At 39.0% G+C, this 19,050-nt stretch overlaps 1 protein-coding gene across 2 annotated transcripts in view; it reads right to left on the bottom strand.

Moving 5' to 3' along the window:
* The window catches only part of antxr2a (ANTXR cell adhesion molecule 2a), a 57,862-nt gene that overhangs the window by 22,849 nt on the left and 15,963 nt on the right, over positions 1–19,050 (bottom strand). For both annotated transcript variants that reach the window (XM_057355895.1, XM_057355886.1), the window contains exons 3-16: positions 16,520–16,591; positions 16,205–16,286; positions 15,711–15,815; positions 15,364–15,432; positions 14,958–15,038; positions 12,081–12,141; positions 11,866–11,952; positions 10,538–10,607; positions 7,250–7,325; positions 7,013–7,108; positions 4,228–4,275; positions 3,999–4,094; positions 2,003–2,170; positions 1,724–1,804 (exon numbers count right to left, since the gene is read on the bottom strand). In XM_057355895.1, the coding sequence (XP_057211878.1) occupies positions 1,724–1,804; positions 2,003–2,170; positions 3,999–4,094; positions 4,228–4,275; positions 7,013–7,108; positions 7,250–7,325; positions 10,538–10,607; positions 11,866–11,952; positions 12,081–12,141; positions 14,958–15,038; positions 15,364–15,432; positions 15,711–15,815; positions 16,205–16,286; positions 16,520–16,584 (1,185 nt within the window). In that variant the 5' untranslated portion in view covers positions 16,585–16,591. The remainder of the gene's footprint in view (positions 1–1,723; positions 1,805–2,002; positions 2,171–3,998; positions 4,095–4,227; positions 4,276–7,012; positions 7,109–7,249; positions 7,326–10,537; positions 10,608–11,865; positions 11,953–12,080; positions 12,142–14,957; positions 15,039–15,363; positions 15,433–15,710; positions 15,816–16,204; positions 16,287–16,519; positions 16,592–19,050) is intronic.

The raw sequence follows: 19,050 nt of genomic DNA, 5'->3' as shown, positions 1-19,050 counted from the left end.
AGCCAATCAGAATCAAGCTTCCCAGAATGTTGTGTAGTAATATAAAATAATCCACACTATGATTGAAAGGCACACTGAATTCTTTTTACAATGATATAAACATTTATTACATGGCTCGTTGGAATGCTTGATTTTGATTGGCCAGTCGCAACATTTGCAGGTTCGTTATTCCCAGATAACAACCTCTCAAAACTAATAACACACAGTAACCTGTCACGGTCCCACCGTCTTGTTTATGAAATTCTAGTCGTGTGGTGGGATCGGGGCAGAGTCCTTGGGTTTTATGTGGGAAGGCCATGAGATGTTTATGTTTTTACCTCTCATGTGTTTTTCCAGTGTCTCGTCTCTGTTCCCGCCATCTCGTTTCCTCGTTATCTTTCCCTGAGTGTTTAATGTCCCTCACCTGCCCCATGTAATTATCCCTCGTTTGTCTTCCCTATATATACCCTCTTGTTTCTTTGTCCTGTGCTCTTGTATTGTGTGTACTGCATTGTGTTAGATGGTGTTGTGTTAGTGTGCGGTGTTAGTGTGCGGTGTTAGTGTGCGGTGTTAGTGTGCGGTGTTAGTGTGCGGTGTTAGTGTGCGGTGTTAGTGTGCGGTGTTAGTGTGCGGTGTGTTCGTGTGCTTATCCATGTTCGTGTGCTTATCCATGTTCGTGTGCTTATCCATGTTCGTGTGCTTATCCATGTTCGTGTGCTTATCCATGTTCGTGTGCTTATCCATGTTCGTGTGCTTATCCATGTTCGTGTGCTTATCCATGTTCGTGTGCTTATCCATGTTCGTGTTCCTTGCCTGTTCGTGTTTTGTGAGTTTTGTGCCTTTTATGAATTAAGTCGTGTTTTTGAGTTTAGTTTATTTGTCTTGTTTTCATTTTGCCCCCTCGTGGGAAGTCTCTTGTTTTATTTATAGTTCTTAGTTCTGTTTTCCCCCATTGTGGGTGTTTTTGTTCGGTTTTGTGTTTTGTTTTAAAATAAATATCTGTTAACCCCTTCACGTCTGCCTGCACTTGGGTTCTTCTGCCAGATCCTGACATAACCTGGTCTTTTTTTTGACAAATTAAATGTAAATATATCTTTTAATAACATATGCCATATATTTACAAATAATTAAACCAAATTGCCTGTTCGTGACATTTGAACGTCATTTCTTACCTTAAAACAGAAAATAACTGGCTTTTCCTCGCGGAAGGTCTGCATTCGGTAAAAATGAGCTAATAAAATATTTCAAATTCACATTTCATGTCCAGTTTTTTTCTCATGTGAATGTGAATTCTCGTGAATAAGCGGGATAATGTGCAAGCAGCTGGCTGTTATCGCGAAATAATTTCTGCGATAACAACCGGCTGCCTTAAGGCTTTGTGAGAGTTACACAATTCTGTATTTCCACATTTAAAAAAAAATAGGGGTACTTGTGTGTACATACACATCAGTGAGTACAGTTACACAACAGGAAGTCTGTGCAAACAAACTCATGACAGTCATATCCTGTTTTAAATCTTTGCAACTAGGGGTGTTGTCTAACGGTTTTGTCGGAGAGATGATACTCATTCATGCATGCACACACAAAGTCACACATTAAAGGAAATACTTCCTGGACTATTACAACACACACAAATGTCCTATGCACACTTTTCAGCCCTGGAATGCTGTTGTTTGCTGTTCTTTAATGTGATACGTCATGTTGGCACAAATTGTTGCATTGAGGTGATGCGTCTGTGGCTTACCTTGTCCGCAGTAGTGGGCCTCATGAGCGAAACTCGGTCATATTGCCGCCGCAGCAGAGCCCACAGTGCTTGAAGGCGGCCCTGTGCAGAAATGAGAAATATTGAGGGCTCAGTTTGGTTTCCTCTTTCAGCTTTCTACCAGTCTTATACCTGAGACATCAAGCCTTTATTTATAGAATGATGATTGATAGATTGAAACTCAAAATAAAGAAAGGGAGGAGAATAAGAGATGTTATCTTGCCTCAACACTGGTCTCAATGGTAATGGTTAGTGACTCACCCTGATCGGAGTATACCATTTGGATTCATGTTGATTATATGTGGGTGGTGGTGATTTTGGCTTTTTGATCATGGGCTCGTCTGCCTCTTCTGGTATCGACACCACTGCATTCTTAGCCATCTCTAGCCTTGCACCCTCCTCTGTGGACCCCTTCTCTCCCCAACGGACCTATATGGAAATTTAAAAATGAATTTTAACTTGTCTGGTTGTGAAATGTTGGTGTGACATGTTCATAGTAAATGTGTTGACCTACATCTGTGGTTATTCTGATAGGACATCTGTGGTTACGGGTGAGGATGTGATTTTTGAGGAAGTGACTCAATACATTTACTTAAAATGACCTTGGAGGGAGTTGGTGAAAAGAAATTTAACAAATGGACAAAAGTGTAAAAAAAAGACCAGCATCCTTTAAGTGGAATTTACAGTAGGTGTTCAAAAGAGTCAGTACATTTTGGGGCCACTAAATATGAATCCCAATAAAACTAATCAACAAATTATACCAATCCCATAACATTTTAAGTGAAGCACAGCAGTCCTGATCAAAAATAACATATTCTTCACTTTATGAGTGCTCTGTCTCTCTCTTACTAATAATATTCCTCACATATTTCGTGATACCTTCCAGCATGAAAACATTAAAGAAGGCTTAATTAAACCTGCACTCCTCAAGCTGTAAGTTAAGACACAACAATCCAGAACAGCTTTTCAACAATGTCCCTGAACATCCCAAGCTGCAACAACTCTCAATTAATAAAACATTCCTTGCATCGCATCCCACATGTCAGCATGCGTTTTAAGCAAAGTAGAAGCAAGCAAGTTGATCTCGGATACACCTTCTCCCCAGGTCCTAAGACAGCTTCAGAAATGGAGATAGGCTGTCTGAATAAATAAAAGCTCTTGAGACATAAAAGAAAGTTGTGCCTTTATTTAGTCTATACTGCCTTGCACACTCATGGGAAAAGTTAGAGGAAACATTTGTTCAAGATTTCTAAAGCATATTCAGCGATGCTTATGTTTTCAGGAGGCCTGAAAAAGGGGGCCAACAATCCCTTTTTGTGATGGATACATTAGCACATTTTATCTAAACGCAGTCAGGTGACAGAATGGAAGTCAGCAAGATGAATTCTTCTAGTCAGAGAGGTTCACAATCCTTCACCGTCAACGTGACTTAAGACAGCGGGACATCACAAAAGCTGAACTGGCAGGGCCTTGTCACGTCAAAACCATCAGTCAGGGGCTGTGCTACACTTAAAGGCGGGGTAACGATTTCCGAATTACGTTTTAGACAACTGAGTCGGGCCGTGTACCAAAACAACCTTGTAGCCAATCAGCAGTAAGGTGCACAGTGCACAGGACGGACATTAGCCGAGCCGAGCGCTGACGAAAGCGAAAGATGGGGGTAGGGGTGTGTTTGTTTTGGTGATTTGAACATCAACAACGGCTAAGAGAAATCGGACACCCCGCCTTTAAGGAGATTTCTATTGAATCTTTCGTAACCTTTCGATTAAGCAAAATAGGATACTTATATTTACCAAAATGTGTATTGATATTCTGAAGCGAAAATCTTATTTTTGTAATTATATTTTTCATATGAATAATTATAGAAAAAAGGAGACTGACAACTATTTAAAGCAAATCTGCCAGAGCAGAATCGATTATTTCTATTTAACCATCCAAACTTGAATTTGCAAATGCAGATGATGATGATTTGAATTCCCAAAGAACTATAATACTAATACACTAATGCCCACCAAATGAACAATTTAACCAATGTTATGATTGAAATATTATTCATTAGAATCATGTTCTCCAGAATTGTTCAAATCGACCAGAAAGGATGCAGAACTGACAACGCTTTTACAATGAGCAAGGTCAAGAACATTCCCAAGAGAGCAAATGCACCATCACAGCTGTGATGGCATCAAACTTTTCCAGTCATGTGTCGGCTGTGCATCACTATTTGTACATATTTAAGATGCAATCCGTCTGTTTTTACCTCCATGCGTTTGATTCCACCAGCACCTCTTCCCCCATAATAAGACGCATCCACGGTCGGCCATTTCTTCTTGGGTTCTGGATCGGGCTCGGGCATCTGCATTAATAAATATCAGGAGGGAATAGATAAAGTCAATTTGAGGTATTTTTATGTACTGTATCTTTCAAAATGCAAAAATCATTTAATATAAAACATTTTTCTCTCATAAAGAAAAAAAAACAGATCTTACAGGTGGCGGTGGTGGACGAGGTCTTTGAGGAGGTGGGTCTTTAATAACCTGAGAGATAGAAAGTTAATTTGAACTGAACTCAAGGGAATTCATACATCGAAATAAGAAGCTGCCATTGGCACTAATGGAAATTGCATTGAATATGTGACAGTTTTTCCAGTTTTCTTGAGCAATCTAAAGATCTGATTCACAACTGAACAACTGGAACCTGGCACCACCACAATTGATTACAGAGATCTGCTTGTAAACCAACACTGTAGGCCCCTGGTGCAAAATAAAGAAAGCCCAAAAATCAACTTGTTGACAGACGAGTCTTTGGGGTGAGCATGGTGGTCCGTTTATCTCTTAATTAATTGGACGAGGTTCAATGCTCCCCAGCAATCCCCAATCATAAAGTCCTGAGGAATTAATTAGCTGCAATGAAATGCAGAAGGGAAACTTGGGCTTCTCTCCAGGCTGATCCCCAGTGCAAAGAAGAGGCAAGTTAACAGAATGAGACGCCTTCCTGCAGCACTTTCTGTGACTGTATATCTGCCCCCAGAAACATGCAGCTGAATTCAGCAGGTGACTTCCTTCACAGATAATGTCATCATTATAATGACCTTGGCAACCTCTGGCTCTGCTGCTTTATTAGTGATGGGTCAGGAAAAGCCTTATCAAAAAACCTTTCCTGGAACACAAGAAATGCCCAGACAAATACATATTTTCATGTTTTTTCTAAGGGTGTTTTCACAGCTGGCTCATTTGGAGCTTTTGTTATGGAATCCTAGCAGTTAAATGTGAGAAGTTCCAACGTCATTGACCAGTCTCGTTAGCCTTTCATCACCCTATCACTCTCCATCCTCGCTTTACTGTTCATACAGTCAATAAAACTGGTTAAAAGGTGAAAAAAGATGATAGGTTAACAGGGCAAACTTTAGGAATGGAATGACTGCACTTTTGAATTAAAAAGCTCAGCATATTCGAACCCCTTAAATTCACACAATAGAACAATCTAGATAAAACGCCTTGGATGTAACCATGTTTCACCTGTCAACCGTGTAACCCCTTCCGCTGCAGAATCAACGCAAAATGAAAGTAAGCCTTGTCTCATTAAGTATGAAGGATGGATACACTGCCATTGCAGGTTAAGCATTTACTAAATTAGTTTTCAGGGAAAAAATGCCTTTTAATTATCACATATCATGGGTTGAACAGCTGTTTCATTCACATTAAAGCACACTGACACCATTTCACCAGTGTTACCATTATAATGATGGAAAATTATCAATTAGAGTTAATTAATTGCTCTTTGACTCATTACTAACTGTCTGCAAATCCAGTCGTATCCATCTGTGGGGTCCCCCTGTGCCACGATTAACATAACTTTGGACAGAACCTTGCACTAAAGGATTAGCTTTTTTATTGAGTAATTAAAGATCAGATTTATATTTGTGAGACATATTGTGGGATAAATAAGGCGTTACACAAATGACACGCTGGGCTGTTAGGATCTCAAACTACCTGACAGACAGCTGATGTGTGGGGCGACCTCTCAAACGCGGTTTGGACGATGAAGTTCAGATAATCAAATACAAAATGCCAGTATACTAGCCATCTGACACTCGCACGAGAGCCTAAGAACCAGCGGCACAGCTGGGGAATCAACCAATCACAGGGGGTGCAATGTCCTCATATGGCTTGCGGGATAATTGTCCAATTGGAGTTTATAATCTGTCCGTTTCACCCCTCCGAACATACTGTCGTGTCAAGCTGTTTCTCAGGCTTAACACAATCATGGACAAGTAGCAGGTAGCACATTTGCTAATTAAAATGGTGCATTTCCATTAACACGAAAATTAACCCGTTCGGAGTAAAACAGAAAATTAATGATCTGAGAGGGTGTGTCTTTGGAACGTAAATAAACAGATGCTTTTATACGAAAATGTGTAGAATTTCTACTGTTGTCGATTTTGGAATAATAAAACACTCCAAGTGTAGTCTTGGGGTGACCTTTCCACGAGTTCCGAAACATTAAACCCTCCGTTTTCTAAGCACTAAAACGTTCAGGACATCCGCATTTAATTTGACGTGCATTTGTCCGAAATGACATATCTGTGAAAAGATATGTGTTTGTGGATGTGTGTGCTTGTTGGGGGGTGCTGGTGCTTCTGTATTTCTCTGATTGCTGAAAACTGGCAAGGCTGAGTTTAAATATTAACAAAGCACACATGGCCCATCTCTTGTGCCGGGGTCCCTGATGGAGAGGAACAGCAGCTCCTCCACCAAGACAAACAGGGCCGGGTCCAGACATGCTGCGGGGGGTTTACATTTTAATGCCTTTGTTGGTTTTCCAAAATATGCTTCCATCTCATCCTGGAACGGCTCCCACCAGGTTCTCAAAGAGAGGTGGTGCATATCATTTGGTGATGCTCTGATGCCGATTGCCATAGCGACACTAGCCGGGCTACTGAATCCTAGATATTTTGTGCACCATCTGTATTTACAAGCTCATTAAAGCTGGAAAAGTGTTGTTGCTTTTATTTTTTCAATTAAATTTCAATTGAACTAAATTTAACCACCATTATGTATTTATAAATGTACACATCATGTAATTTATTAATCATTTATTCTGAAAAATAAAAAATACAAAGAAAGAAACTTAAAAATGTTTTAAATAATAGAATATTGGGATGTTAATTTCAACTTCAATCCTTTTTAACCTTAATATAGATTCTGTGGGCAAAACAAGGACAAGATCTTTTACAGGAATATGGCAGATAAAAGAAAATGTTTTGACACTTACAACCATGCAGCAGAGAGGCCAGAACCACCACATCAGAACCAAAGCCATCAGCAGAAATAACACCAAGAACACAATGGCCACCACTGTACCGTCCGACTAATGAGAGAGAGAACATTTACAGTTAACTTGAAAGCAGAATAATACAAAAATGAGAAAGTACTGCATGTAATATTAAAAATCATATACAGTTGTCATACGAGTAATTTTATTCTTGAAATCTTTTTATTTTTGACTTACACATGAGGAGGATGTGATGGTGAAAGGACTGGTCAGAAATGAAACATTGTTCAAACTGATCAGAACCTCCATTTGTCTGTAGGAAAAGAACACAGGAGCAAAATATAACACTGGCCTTGAATAAAGTGCCGAGATAATTGTTGTTAATTGAAATAAAAAAAAAACATCCTCACTCACAAGCATATAATATAGAGTTACAGTCATACATATTTATTATTTTTTATGTTTATAATAGAATTATTAAACACTGTAACATAAGGAAGCAAATCAGAAGGAAACTGACATGTGATTATTTCGAAAATGATACAATATTTCATCATTTTTATAGGGAAAGGATCTGCACCTGTGAAAAGGGAAGAAACAAAAGCTAAACCCAAAGTCATTTTCAAATAACAATGTACACAAATAAAACAAACAAACTAAATAGAATAAACTAAATCAAAAACTAAATCAAAACTGTAACAAAAATGAATCTATATCTATTTCAATTAAATAAATGATGCTAAACCTCACTGGCAACAGCAAAGCTCAATGTAAGCATGAGCATTATGTTTCATTCTGGGAACAAAATTTGAGAGAAGATTCTCACTTATTTACTGAGAAGGAAGTTGAAGGTGGCTTGCAATTAAGGCACTAATGATGAACGGCATTGTAATTTCCATATGTCTATTATGCAGGAGACAATTACCATGGGGCTAATGAGAATCCTCAAGCAGGAAATCGACTGACTGAACGCCTGAGATCCTTCCCAAAATGAGAGAATATGTAAAAAAAAGACGACAGGCCACTGTCTGTAGAGCCAACAATGATGCAGCGGAGAGAGCAATGACAAACAACTTTCACTAGGTTTTGAGTCTTGAGCTAGGCATTCCCAAGAACACAGAAGGCCCTCAAATGATATTAGTTTGAATCGTAGCCTCTCTAAAGCCTTGTCCAGAGGCTGTAGCGAGCTCGTAAAGGGTTTTTTGCATGTTAACTAGGTCCGTGTGCTGAATGGATGAGAGGAGAGGCTAATTTAGCTGACACACTCAATACATGCAAATGGAAGGCAGGTTGTTAATCAAGCTGGATATATGTATGTTTGATGAAGGGAAGAGCTCTGACAGAAGCATTCCACAAGATTCCATTTCCTGGAATTTATTGGCCACGTTGTTTGGTTTAGTTAGACACGAGGCAGTTTGGCTAAATGTTTTGAGGGAAATGTGATGCTTACGATGCTTTGTGAGACATGATCACTAATCGCATTCAATCAACGGCTCAATGCCTTCAAAAATCAGCGTTACTCTTGGACGTCGTGTTGGCAACAATGCTCGCGATCAGTAATAGCCAGTCTGTTTATTTTTCAGAGGTACCGTGCAAACCGCAATACGTGCCAAAATGTCCCACATCAAAAGAGAAAACTTGGTTGTAACGTCTAAACGGCATTCCCAAGAGGCTCCCAATTACAACATTTATATTCAAAGCAGGTGAATCCCACGCTCAACAAAGAAAGCTGTTCCTGAAGCCGACCGCCTGCCTCAAGCGACTAATTGTTTTCTTTTGTCCAGAAATGCAGAGAGGAAGAAACTCTGACAGAAGCTGGGCTGAACGACTTCCACGAAAGTGCTTTTGCTGAAACAGAAGGTTGCTCGTAGCGCCACGGGAGACTGAGAACGGCCTGCGAGGTCACAAAGCACACGGTGATGGAAACCGAAAGTGACGTAGCAGAATGGGACAACGCGGCTCCCACTGAAGGCTTTCCAACTTCCTTTACAAATGAAATCGCACGCCCTGAATTATTGAAGACCTGACATATGCATCCGCTTTGACGGACTGCAACATAACAGCAACCGAACTTTTGACACGTGTGACGGCCCTCTGGGAAAATTCCACAAGATGGTTAAATCACTGCCAAGCAATGACTTCATAGTCTGCTTTTACTCTAAACAAGGGACACATTCTGAGCTTTACTCGATGAAAAGCTGAGAGGCATAGCAACCAGAAAAAAATCTTCCAACACTTTAAAAAAGAACCCACCCCATACATCCACATGTGATACTGAATGGTCTTTCATTTTCAAATGAATGACCATCTTTTTATCATCTGGCAGAATGAGAGGAGGAGCTCTAGAGGAGGAATGCTGCCATGTTCTAGGCTCATGTCCCACCCTCAGCGCAGATGGAACTAAAATGGCGGCCTGACAGATCAGATTGATTATTGATGAGGCACGTCCCACCACTCGTGCTGCAGGCAGGTGTCAGGTCTGTCCCTCAGTTATTTTTCTCACTCCGCTGTTGTTGTGAATGCGCAGGTGAGGACACGCTGCTGCCAGACAAAAGTTCCTCACCCCCTCCAGCCAAAGACTCAGAGGGACGGGTCCGGCCAGCGCTAATGGGCAGGCTGACAGATGCCCTAGATCCTGGTCTGACGAACCAACAGCTGTCGTTGCAGATGAGACCCTGATATCTGGTTCTATGGCAAGATGGACCCTTCGAGTCCAAAAAGACAAACGCTGATATTCTCCTGTTGTCTGTTCCACCTCCTTTGATGCGTGTCCCGATGTATGGATTTTTATATGCACAGTTTTTGTGTGAATCAAAAAACAATACTCATGCATAAACACCAAGAAGAGGAGTTTTCTAAATGCAAACTGGACAGATGGATTGGAAGGGACGGAGAGTGGTACATAAAGAGAGAGACAGAAAGAGACATTTCTAGCACTTCGACATGTTGCAGGTGTTATTTGGTGCCTACTGTCTGTGCATGGTGAATTATTTAAGTAGAAGCGTGGAAAAGGGAATCGGTGCATCTGTCGCACATCCTTTTAAAGCCCTCCACCAGATGTGTTTACTAGCCGTTCATAGCAGCAAACTACTTAATGGGTCACAGTTGCCAGCCAAGAGTTAATTAAGCAAGCCTTTTGAATGGCGACCACGTATGGAGGTTCAAAAATCCTGGGTAAATCTGCACCACGATTTCACACAAGCTGCTCGCAGCTAATCCCAGATCTACACAAGGTGCTGTGTCTCTTACTCAATTCAATAACGTAGCGCTGTGATATGACACTGAATGTCAGTATATGACATGATCATTTAATGGGTTGCAATGTTGTAGCTGAAAGTCTGTGTGATCTAAAGGCCATAACACTCTATTGGAAATTACGAGAGACGTTTAATTGATTTCAAAGCAGCACTGGCGTTTTATCTGCACATTCCAATGAGCTTGACCACTCCAAGTAGCTTTTGGCAACTGACACCTGCTGCCCAAACACACATAAACACATATACAGTATATATTTGGAATACTCACTGTCCCAATGAATGCAGCACAGGAGCAGGACAAAGCACATAGTCATCCCTCACCTTGCTTGGCTTTTCATCTGTAAAATAAATAGAAAGTTGTTATTGTTATGCAATGCTGGCAAATGAGTTGTGTAACATCAGGCCATTTGTTATGGTGTAGACCAAAGGCTCGCTGGAGCTGCTGACGTGCGCAGTCCAGTTGAAGGACCACAGCCATATTGCACATTGTCATCGCGTTTGAAAAAAATGTTTCTCAACGCTGCTGAAGGCACACAGAATTCAACAATTATGTACTTCCTTTCTGGTTACAAAACCAGTTAGAAAACATGTGTATCCCATATGTACTTTTCTTCTGAGGTGACAAGACAACACTATTCTGGTAGAGTTTAAGAGTGACAGTAGTAGGCATGTGCTTGTATAAAATGTTGATATTTGATCTTTGTATTGATTTTATTGTGTTGTTGTTATTAATAATGTTTTAGTTACTTTTTTACCACCAACTGATATTTCAAAATAATGAAAAATTACCAAAAACTAAATAAAGATTTAAATTATTTCACAAATAAATTAAGATGTACAGTATATGTAATTAAAGGGATAGTTCATCCAAAAATAAAAATTCTGTCATCGTTTACTCACCTTTGAGTTGTTCCAAATCTTTATAAAATTATTTGTTTTGTTGAACAGGACACAAGATATTTTGAAGAACGTAGGACAGCAAACAGTACTGGGGCACCTTTAACTACCATTGCAATTTTTCCTACTATGGTTGTGAGTGGGGTCCAAGAACTGTTTGGTTACAAGCATTCATCCAAATATCTTTCTCTGTGTTCAACCAAACAAAGACATTTATACAGATTTGGAACAACTAGAGAGTAATTCATGAGAGAATTTTCATTATTCAGATATTCTACTGTGAATGAAGAATGTAGGTATTCTACTGCGATTTTAGAGGATTGCACCGTAAACAACAACTATCCAGAAATATTCATTGTATTTTAAATTGCCAATATTGTGCAATTTATTCTTCACAGTAAACAAAAAAGTGAATAAAGACATAAGTCTAGACTGTAGGGTGGGGGTCTTTTCTAAATAAAACAATCTCTTTGTGCACAAAGAAGACAATTTAGCACGCAAATATAATGACTTCTGTGTTTAATTGAACTGTTAGAAGTCATACAACTGTTAAGCCACAACATAACATCTTGCATGAAAGGTGTGGCCAGGACTTCTTGCATAATGCAACTGACTCAGACATAGTTTTTTTGTATGCAGTATCATACAAGCCCAAGGAGAAAGCTGAAATCAACATTTGTACTTTATAACAATACTTACCGTAAGTAACTCCATCCACGATGAAACTGCAGAGAACTTGTTTCCCCAATGTGAACCCGTTCCCCTTCAGAACAATGTCGAAGGACTCTGTGGTATGTAAACCAGATGAGGACATAATAAAAAGCACTTCTGGGCATTCACCCAAATCAACGACCACGTACACACGCACAATTTCATCCACCTCTGATAGCTGTAAAACCCTTTAAAATGCTTACGGTTCACGCAGACGCTGGATGGCTCCACTGTCAGAATCTCTGTGCATGATTGCTTGAGGATCTGCATGATAAAAAATGCATTCAAATCATTACATGTCACTGCTGAATCATTGTATCAGCTATCACTGTCTGTTTTTACGCGCCCCGCACTTTTGCATTCGCGCTGCCGTGTTTGCTACGCCAAATCAACCTCAATGAGAGGAGCATCGCATACAGTGAAGTGCATTGTGGGACAGACCCGTGTCAGACGTTATGGGGAAATTATGCGGTGCCATTTTCCCTCTTCGCCTCTATATTACAGAGCGCGGTCTGACATTATCATATAAACAGGCCTGTAAAGGGCCATCGTTGCCTCTCCCATCATCCACGTAAATCAACGGAGGACAAACTATGCAAATCTCTGTACACAAAGGGCAAAAAGGCGACATTAACAGAAGATATGGTCCTCAAAATCACCTGCAGTGGAGATGAGGCTGTTGGCGGAAGTGGAGGAAACATATAAACCAGGCTGATTGAATATGACACCTGATAAACTCTGTTATCATTAAAGAGGAGCCAAAGCCCTGACTGGACATCGAGGTTGAAAGATACTGAGTATGGGCTTTATAGTTCTTTAATGAGTTATGAGATGACATGATACAAAGAGGTTTGGTGTGAGACGTTTGAACTTATTTTTTTCTGACAGGAATCTATACACACACAGGAAAAGATTAAAAGTATTAATCATATATTGTTGATTATTATGTTGTATAAACAGACTTCTTCTAAATAACAATACACATTTACCACTGCAGTGTCAATATATGTTATATTATTAAAGGGATAGTTCACCACCCAAAAAAAAATATTTGTAATTTATTTACCCTCATGTTGTGTTTCTTTCTTCTGTGTAACACAATAGAAGATATTTTGAGAAATGTTGTTTTGTGTCCATACAATGGAACCCAATAAGGGAAATGTTGTTTAGTTACCAACATTCTTCAAAATATCTGCACAATAAAGAAAGTCATGTTGGGTAAACGGGCAGTTGGTATTAATGGAATCTCAACTCTCAAATGGATTGAGATCATGAATCTGACATTGGCCTGTTTCTCTTGGCTTTGAATCAGTGTTCTGTGTTGAAATATATACTGTCTTCCAGTCTATAAAACAAAATGCTTTGTAGTTTTTTCCTGTGATTTGCACAATCAGATTTTGCACCATCAGATTCCCAGCGTGATGCTACGATGACCTCACTGTAAGATGTCTTGAGATGTGGGCTGTGTGACAATTTGCACCAGTACTGTTTATAAATGTTGCTCAATTTAAGTTAATCTGACCTAAATAAAGCTAAATTAAACAGACTACAACATTTTTTGAGTCAGTGTAATATTTTTGTCCACACATGCTCACACATCTTTCTGTCTATTTGAAGTATAGCTTTTTTTATGGCAGGACAATGTTTGAAGCTATCTAAATCGGGATCTAAAATATATAGTGAACAACTTCATCTCTGAGTATAAAAACATTCTTAGATATTATAACCGGTCTAGTTTAATCTTTCCTTTAGGCTTTTGCTTATTGCAAAGTCTGCTTGAGGCCCAGACTGCAAAACTGCACAGATGATCTCAAATCCAGGAAAACCAAGCAGAGAGCAACACGAGACCAACTAGTCCAGCCTCCAGGATTACTAATCACTGGAGAATGCCTGTGTTTTACAGGGCTTGAAACTCTGTTTGGCCAAACAGTCTTACTCAGTAATGAGATGGGTCCATTTTTATCTTGTTTTTGGACGAAACATACTTCAACAAATTACAAAATGGTGTTTGCATTTGTCTTATGTGACTAACCCTGAAAATAATCCCAGAAATCGATGTCTGTGGTCACATAACTACACGCCCGTGCACAACAACACTGACCTCAGCTGTTACTGCTTTACTCGTGGCCTAAGATGTTCTTTGTACCATGTTTACAATGTCAAACTGAAACTTTGCAGTGTGTTCATGTAGGGAAAAACTGCACTTAAAACTCCTATTCAAAGCATTGTAAAGCAATGGAAATGGAAAGCATCACAAATGAATTACTAACATACAGTATCTATGTGGGAAGAAGCAGTTTTGGCAACGCCATACAAACAGTGTTTGAGCATCAAACATAGCATCATCCAAACACAATGTTTATCTGAACCTTCATAGTCTTTTACAATTTACCACCAAGCTTTTAAAAGCTTTTTTTAAAAGCTTCCTTGACCAGCATTGTTTTAGCATTATGCTAAAGCTAATTTTTTACTGGCAAATTTGAAGAATAAAAATGAAATAATAATACATAATAAGCTAGACCCTCTTCTACACCATTTCAATTTTGTTAACTTGGGGTGGTGTGGTGCTTAAAGATCAGGGTTGCTAACCAAAACAATGTAGTTTCAAACCCCACACACTCATACAACCATTTGGCCCCCTGAGCAAACCCACTGATGCTCTACACTGTTTTACTGAATGACTACTTCAATGATTTTGTTAAAGTGATAGTTCACCCTAAATTAAAAATTCTGTCATCATTTACTCAGCCTCTTGTCATTTCAAACCTGTATGACTATTTTTCTTCCGCAGAACACGAAAGAAGATATTTTGAAGAGTGTCGTTAACCGGCCCCGATTCACTTGCATTGGTTTCGTGTCCATACAATAGAAGTGAATGGGGGCCAGTGCTGTTCGGCTACCAACTTTCTTCAAAATATCTTCTTTTGTGTTCTGCGGACGAAAGAAAGTCATACAGGTTTGAAATGACAAGAGGGTGAGTAAATGATGACAGAATTTACATTTTTGGGTCAACTATCACTTTGAGAGAAATACACACACGTGTTGGGATAGGTAGACGGGGCGCCGCAAGGAGAACCTACCGAATTGACAATGCCTTTGAGAGCTTGAAAGCCTCCTTTGACTGGGAACACTTGCTCTCTGGTATCAGCCACATCGGCAAGCTGTTGGCAGGCAAACAGAGAGATAATAATAACAAAGCAGATAGCCCAACAAAAACTTGCTGACATTTCCTTTCTCTTTAACTTGTTTTTTCATGACCACAGAGACAGGAAGAAAGCAGCAGTCCTATAATTAGAGGAAACACAGCAACACCCCTGCACTGCAAGCTTTATAGAGATTTCTGTACTTCGTTCCAAACCCTGGCATGTTACACATACATTCTGTGTGTATTAATGTTTATAGCAATGCATGTTGTGTGCATGCAACTCCACATACTAATATACAAGTGCATATTGAGATTACTAGAAAATATGCTGTCAGTATTACCTGTTCTTCATCAAAGTCCTTAACGCCGACACAATAAACACGTGCCCCGTACTTCCTTGCTCTGTCAGCCTGTATCACAACAGATTCATTATAGGATAACTGTTTGTGCTATTATCACAAAATAAGCCTTAAATGGATAGTTCTTACAAAACATAATTGCCACGTCTTTTACACACCAATCCCTGTATTAAAAAGCATGTTGAATGAAACGGTTTGTTTGTTTAAATAAATAAATGGTGAGTGTCAAACAGACAAAGTAAAACAGTAACAACATGATGGTGAACACATAATGACAGAATTGTCTTTTTTGGGAGAACTATTCCTCTAAATATTTGTTACCAGCTCACCTCATCCTTAGTGAGTTGATGGATATAAGGTTCAAGCTTTCCATCAGTCAAAGCCACAATGATACTAGAAGATCTTTTAGCCTGTTCCTTCATTTGTTCAGAAGCCTGGTATAAGAAGAACATTTGTGTTATAAAGCTGTTTAAGAAGATTTTTTTTCAAGCACAGCAGGGATAAAAATTGCATACATTATCTATCATCCCAGCAAAGACTCATTTTGAGGCCAGATGGGATGTTGAACGTGGTGTGTTTATATAGAAAGTAAACATGTGATTAATCTTATCTTAGCAACGAGCGGAATAAACTACTGAAACATTTAATCTATTTTTTTTGTTTACCTATGAGACCGAGACACAGGAAATACAGTGAGAGTGTTAGATTAAGTTCATACAAGCCACAGTCGGAACAACACAAAAAAGCACTGACTTGTGTAAATAAAATTCCTAAAAGCTCATGCGCACCGCACATGTAAAGTAAAAAAAAAAGGTTTCATTACCAGTTTTATTCCTTCATGCATGTAGGTTTCACCTGCTGGTTTGACCTCATTTAAACTCCTCAGGCCCTCTTCAATTTTTCGCCTGATAATGAAAAACAAATAAAACTGATATGTGAAAAAAATATTACCAAATGTTTTGTATATGGTAATGTAAGGAATAAAAAAATCAAAGTCCATAAGTGGTTAGTTTACTATCCACAGGTAGACAAAGGCAGCCTTTATATCATAAATCTTATCCTCATTTATTCCTTGAATTACTCATCCTTATCATTCAATATGTAATGTATATTACTGGTTTTCATACAGTAACTGTACCTTTCTCCAGTGAGTGGTAACATCAGCTCTGCTCTCGACGAAAACACTATGAAGGACACTCTCATATTTGGACTGAAATAGAAAAATGAAAAATATGGAAATGTGTGACAAATCATGGCTAACAAATGGAAAACCAAAAAGAATTTAGTATCTATATATTTTTGTTATATATACTTTTTGTGTTTTAGCATGCTGAACGAGTGATGAAACGAAGCTTTACAATAAAGAATGCCACATGGGGAATTACATGTGCGATTGTGTTGTATGCAACTTTTTTTGGACGAGTTTGTCCCGTTACCAGATTTGCATAATTCCTTTAGGGCAGGGGTCTTCAACTACTTCTCTTTGAGGGCCAGACTCCAAAAGTATAAATAGGATGCGGGCCAGTTTTTTTACCATATCCTCATTTCTTCTGTTATTTTGTTTCCTTTAATACTATTTTTGTTGCTGTTACCTATAGGCCATATATTAAAACATGCACACAAATATTGCATCCAGTATTTGTGCCTTTTCGTGACATTAAATTAAAAGGGATATTGTCTTTTTAACTGTATTTTATATTCCTTAATGCATTACTTTACCCAAAAATTGCTACTAATTTACTCACCTACAGTTCTTTAGTACATCCAAGATGTGGGTGGCATTGTTTTTTCAAGAAGATATTTCTGAAGATATTTGGTTGAATTAATTAAAGTTAAATCAATGAAAGAAAAAACGCAAATACATTCAACACAAAAGTAATCCCTGCCCCTTGTGATGTTAAATTAGCATCTTATAAAGCGAGTCAATTGATCTGTGCAAGAAACTGAACGCTATTATCACATCTTCGGGTGAATTCCGATCGCATTCATGTGTCCCACGCACTTATAGGGCGGAGCCTTTGTATAGTGCGAGTTCTGGGGGAGATGAACAACAGCTGTTTTTCGTAAATATAGCCGTTATACATAATGAATGCAGTAATAAAAACAACACCGTTTCCCCCTTATCTGAGACAACCGTTCACGTGGTGTACCCTTCCTACACTTAGCCTACTTTCAAGGGCACAAAACGCGTTTTAGAACAGGACCTATCGCGTGCGCAAAACGATTGCCTGTGGCTGTGCAATGCATTGCTGATTATAACGTTGTAAATAACATTAAGTTTCTTGGACTGACCGATCAAATCGCTTTATAAGACGTAAAACATTATGAGCCGCGGGAATTACTTTCGAATGTAGCAGCGTTTTGGGCTTTGAAAGATGTGGCGTCTCAGGAGGACGTGCATTTAAAGCACACAGTTCTTAAAGTCTCTTCACTTATTTGAAATGTTAAGGCGGGCCAGGTAAAGATGATTGACGGGCCGCATTTGGCCCGCGGGCCGCCAGTTGACTAGCCCTGCTTTAGGAAATCAGTGGACACAATTAATGCATAGTAAATTTGTATTCATATTTTAAGATTTCTTATATTTTAGATTAATGCTTATATTATATTTTACTAACAATTTTATAAATTATTAATAAAGATAAGCATGAGGAAATTCTGGTCAAGTGCTGTCAGAAAAATCCTGTGATGAGTTCCGACACGCCAATTTCCCAATCATCGGAGTTTGTTTATGAGTAAGATATCCAAAGTGACTAGCTAATAAAAGCTTGTGACTCGCAAAAATTCCCTTCTTGGAACAAGGAAGTGATTAATTGATATTCAGACAGGAAGCAGGTTGTCATGGGTGCTTCATGCAGACATCCTGTTGGTGTGTATATTTATATCTGTCACTTCCTATATTTATGCATCCTACCTTTCGCAATAAAAGCAGGACATAAAACAGCTTTTCTGAAAAACGCAGGTTAATCTAGACCTCCATCATATTCAAAAAGTAAAGTAAAACTGTAATTCCAGTATGTCTCTTTGTTCATTTTTAGCCAAGCATTTACAATAGAGGGTATTTGAATCTTGTATCTCTTTTTTTTCTCAGACAGAACTGACACATAATCTGACAATTATTTAGCTGATTATGACAAGTACATTTCAATGAAGCAGTTGGTCTTTTTCACAACCTTCTGTCCTGAAAGCTGATACAGCACAGGAACATGTTGGGCTCCTCTACACATTTCAAGTCAGGTCTCAGGACTTTGAGCATAAGGAGAGGTGCTGCTTTTTCTCACATAGAATGATATCCAATCCACAACCATCCCCCACGTGAGATACTCAGGGAGAACATCCAAATATGTACAAGCAGCCAAATATTGGGAAGAAGAACGATAAAGATTGATTGCGCTTGATAAATAAAACCATTTTCCAAATGTTACTACGATCCTCAACACAAATAGAAAAATGTATGTGTTATCATTACAGAACCCTTACTACACCACACAAAACAAAAAAGGATAAATCAGTATACTATCTATTCATACAGCTGGTCCATTCAAAGCTTGATAAAGGACCCTAAAAGAGCCAGTGCGGACCACATGGCGCAACAGAAGAACATCGAAGTCTATGGCACTGGTCTTCCCGCACTCATGACTTAAAGTACGTTGGCTGCGTCTTCTCCTTTCA

This window comes from Triplophysa rosa, linkage group LG2 (genome assembly GCF_024868665.1).
Source record: "Triplophysa rosa linkage group LG2, Trosa_1v2, whole genome shotgun sequence".
Classification (NCBI taxonomy): Eukaryota; Metazoa; Chordata; class Actinopteri; order Cypriniformes; family Nemacheilidae; genus Triplophysa; species Triplophysa rosa.
This window is presented reverse-complemented; position numbering and strand designations above follow the sequence as displayed.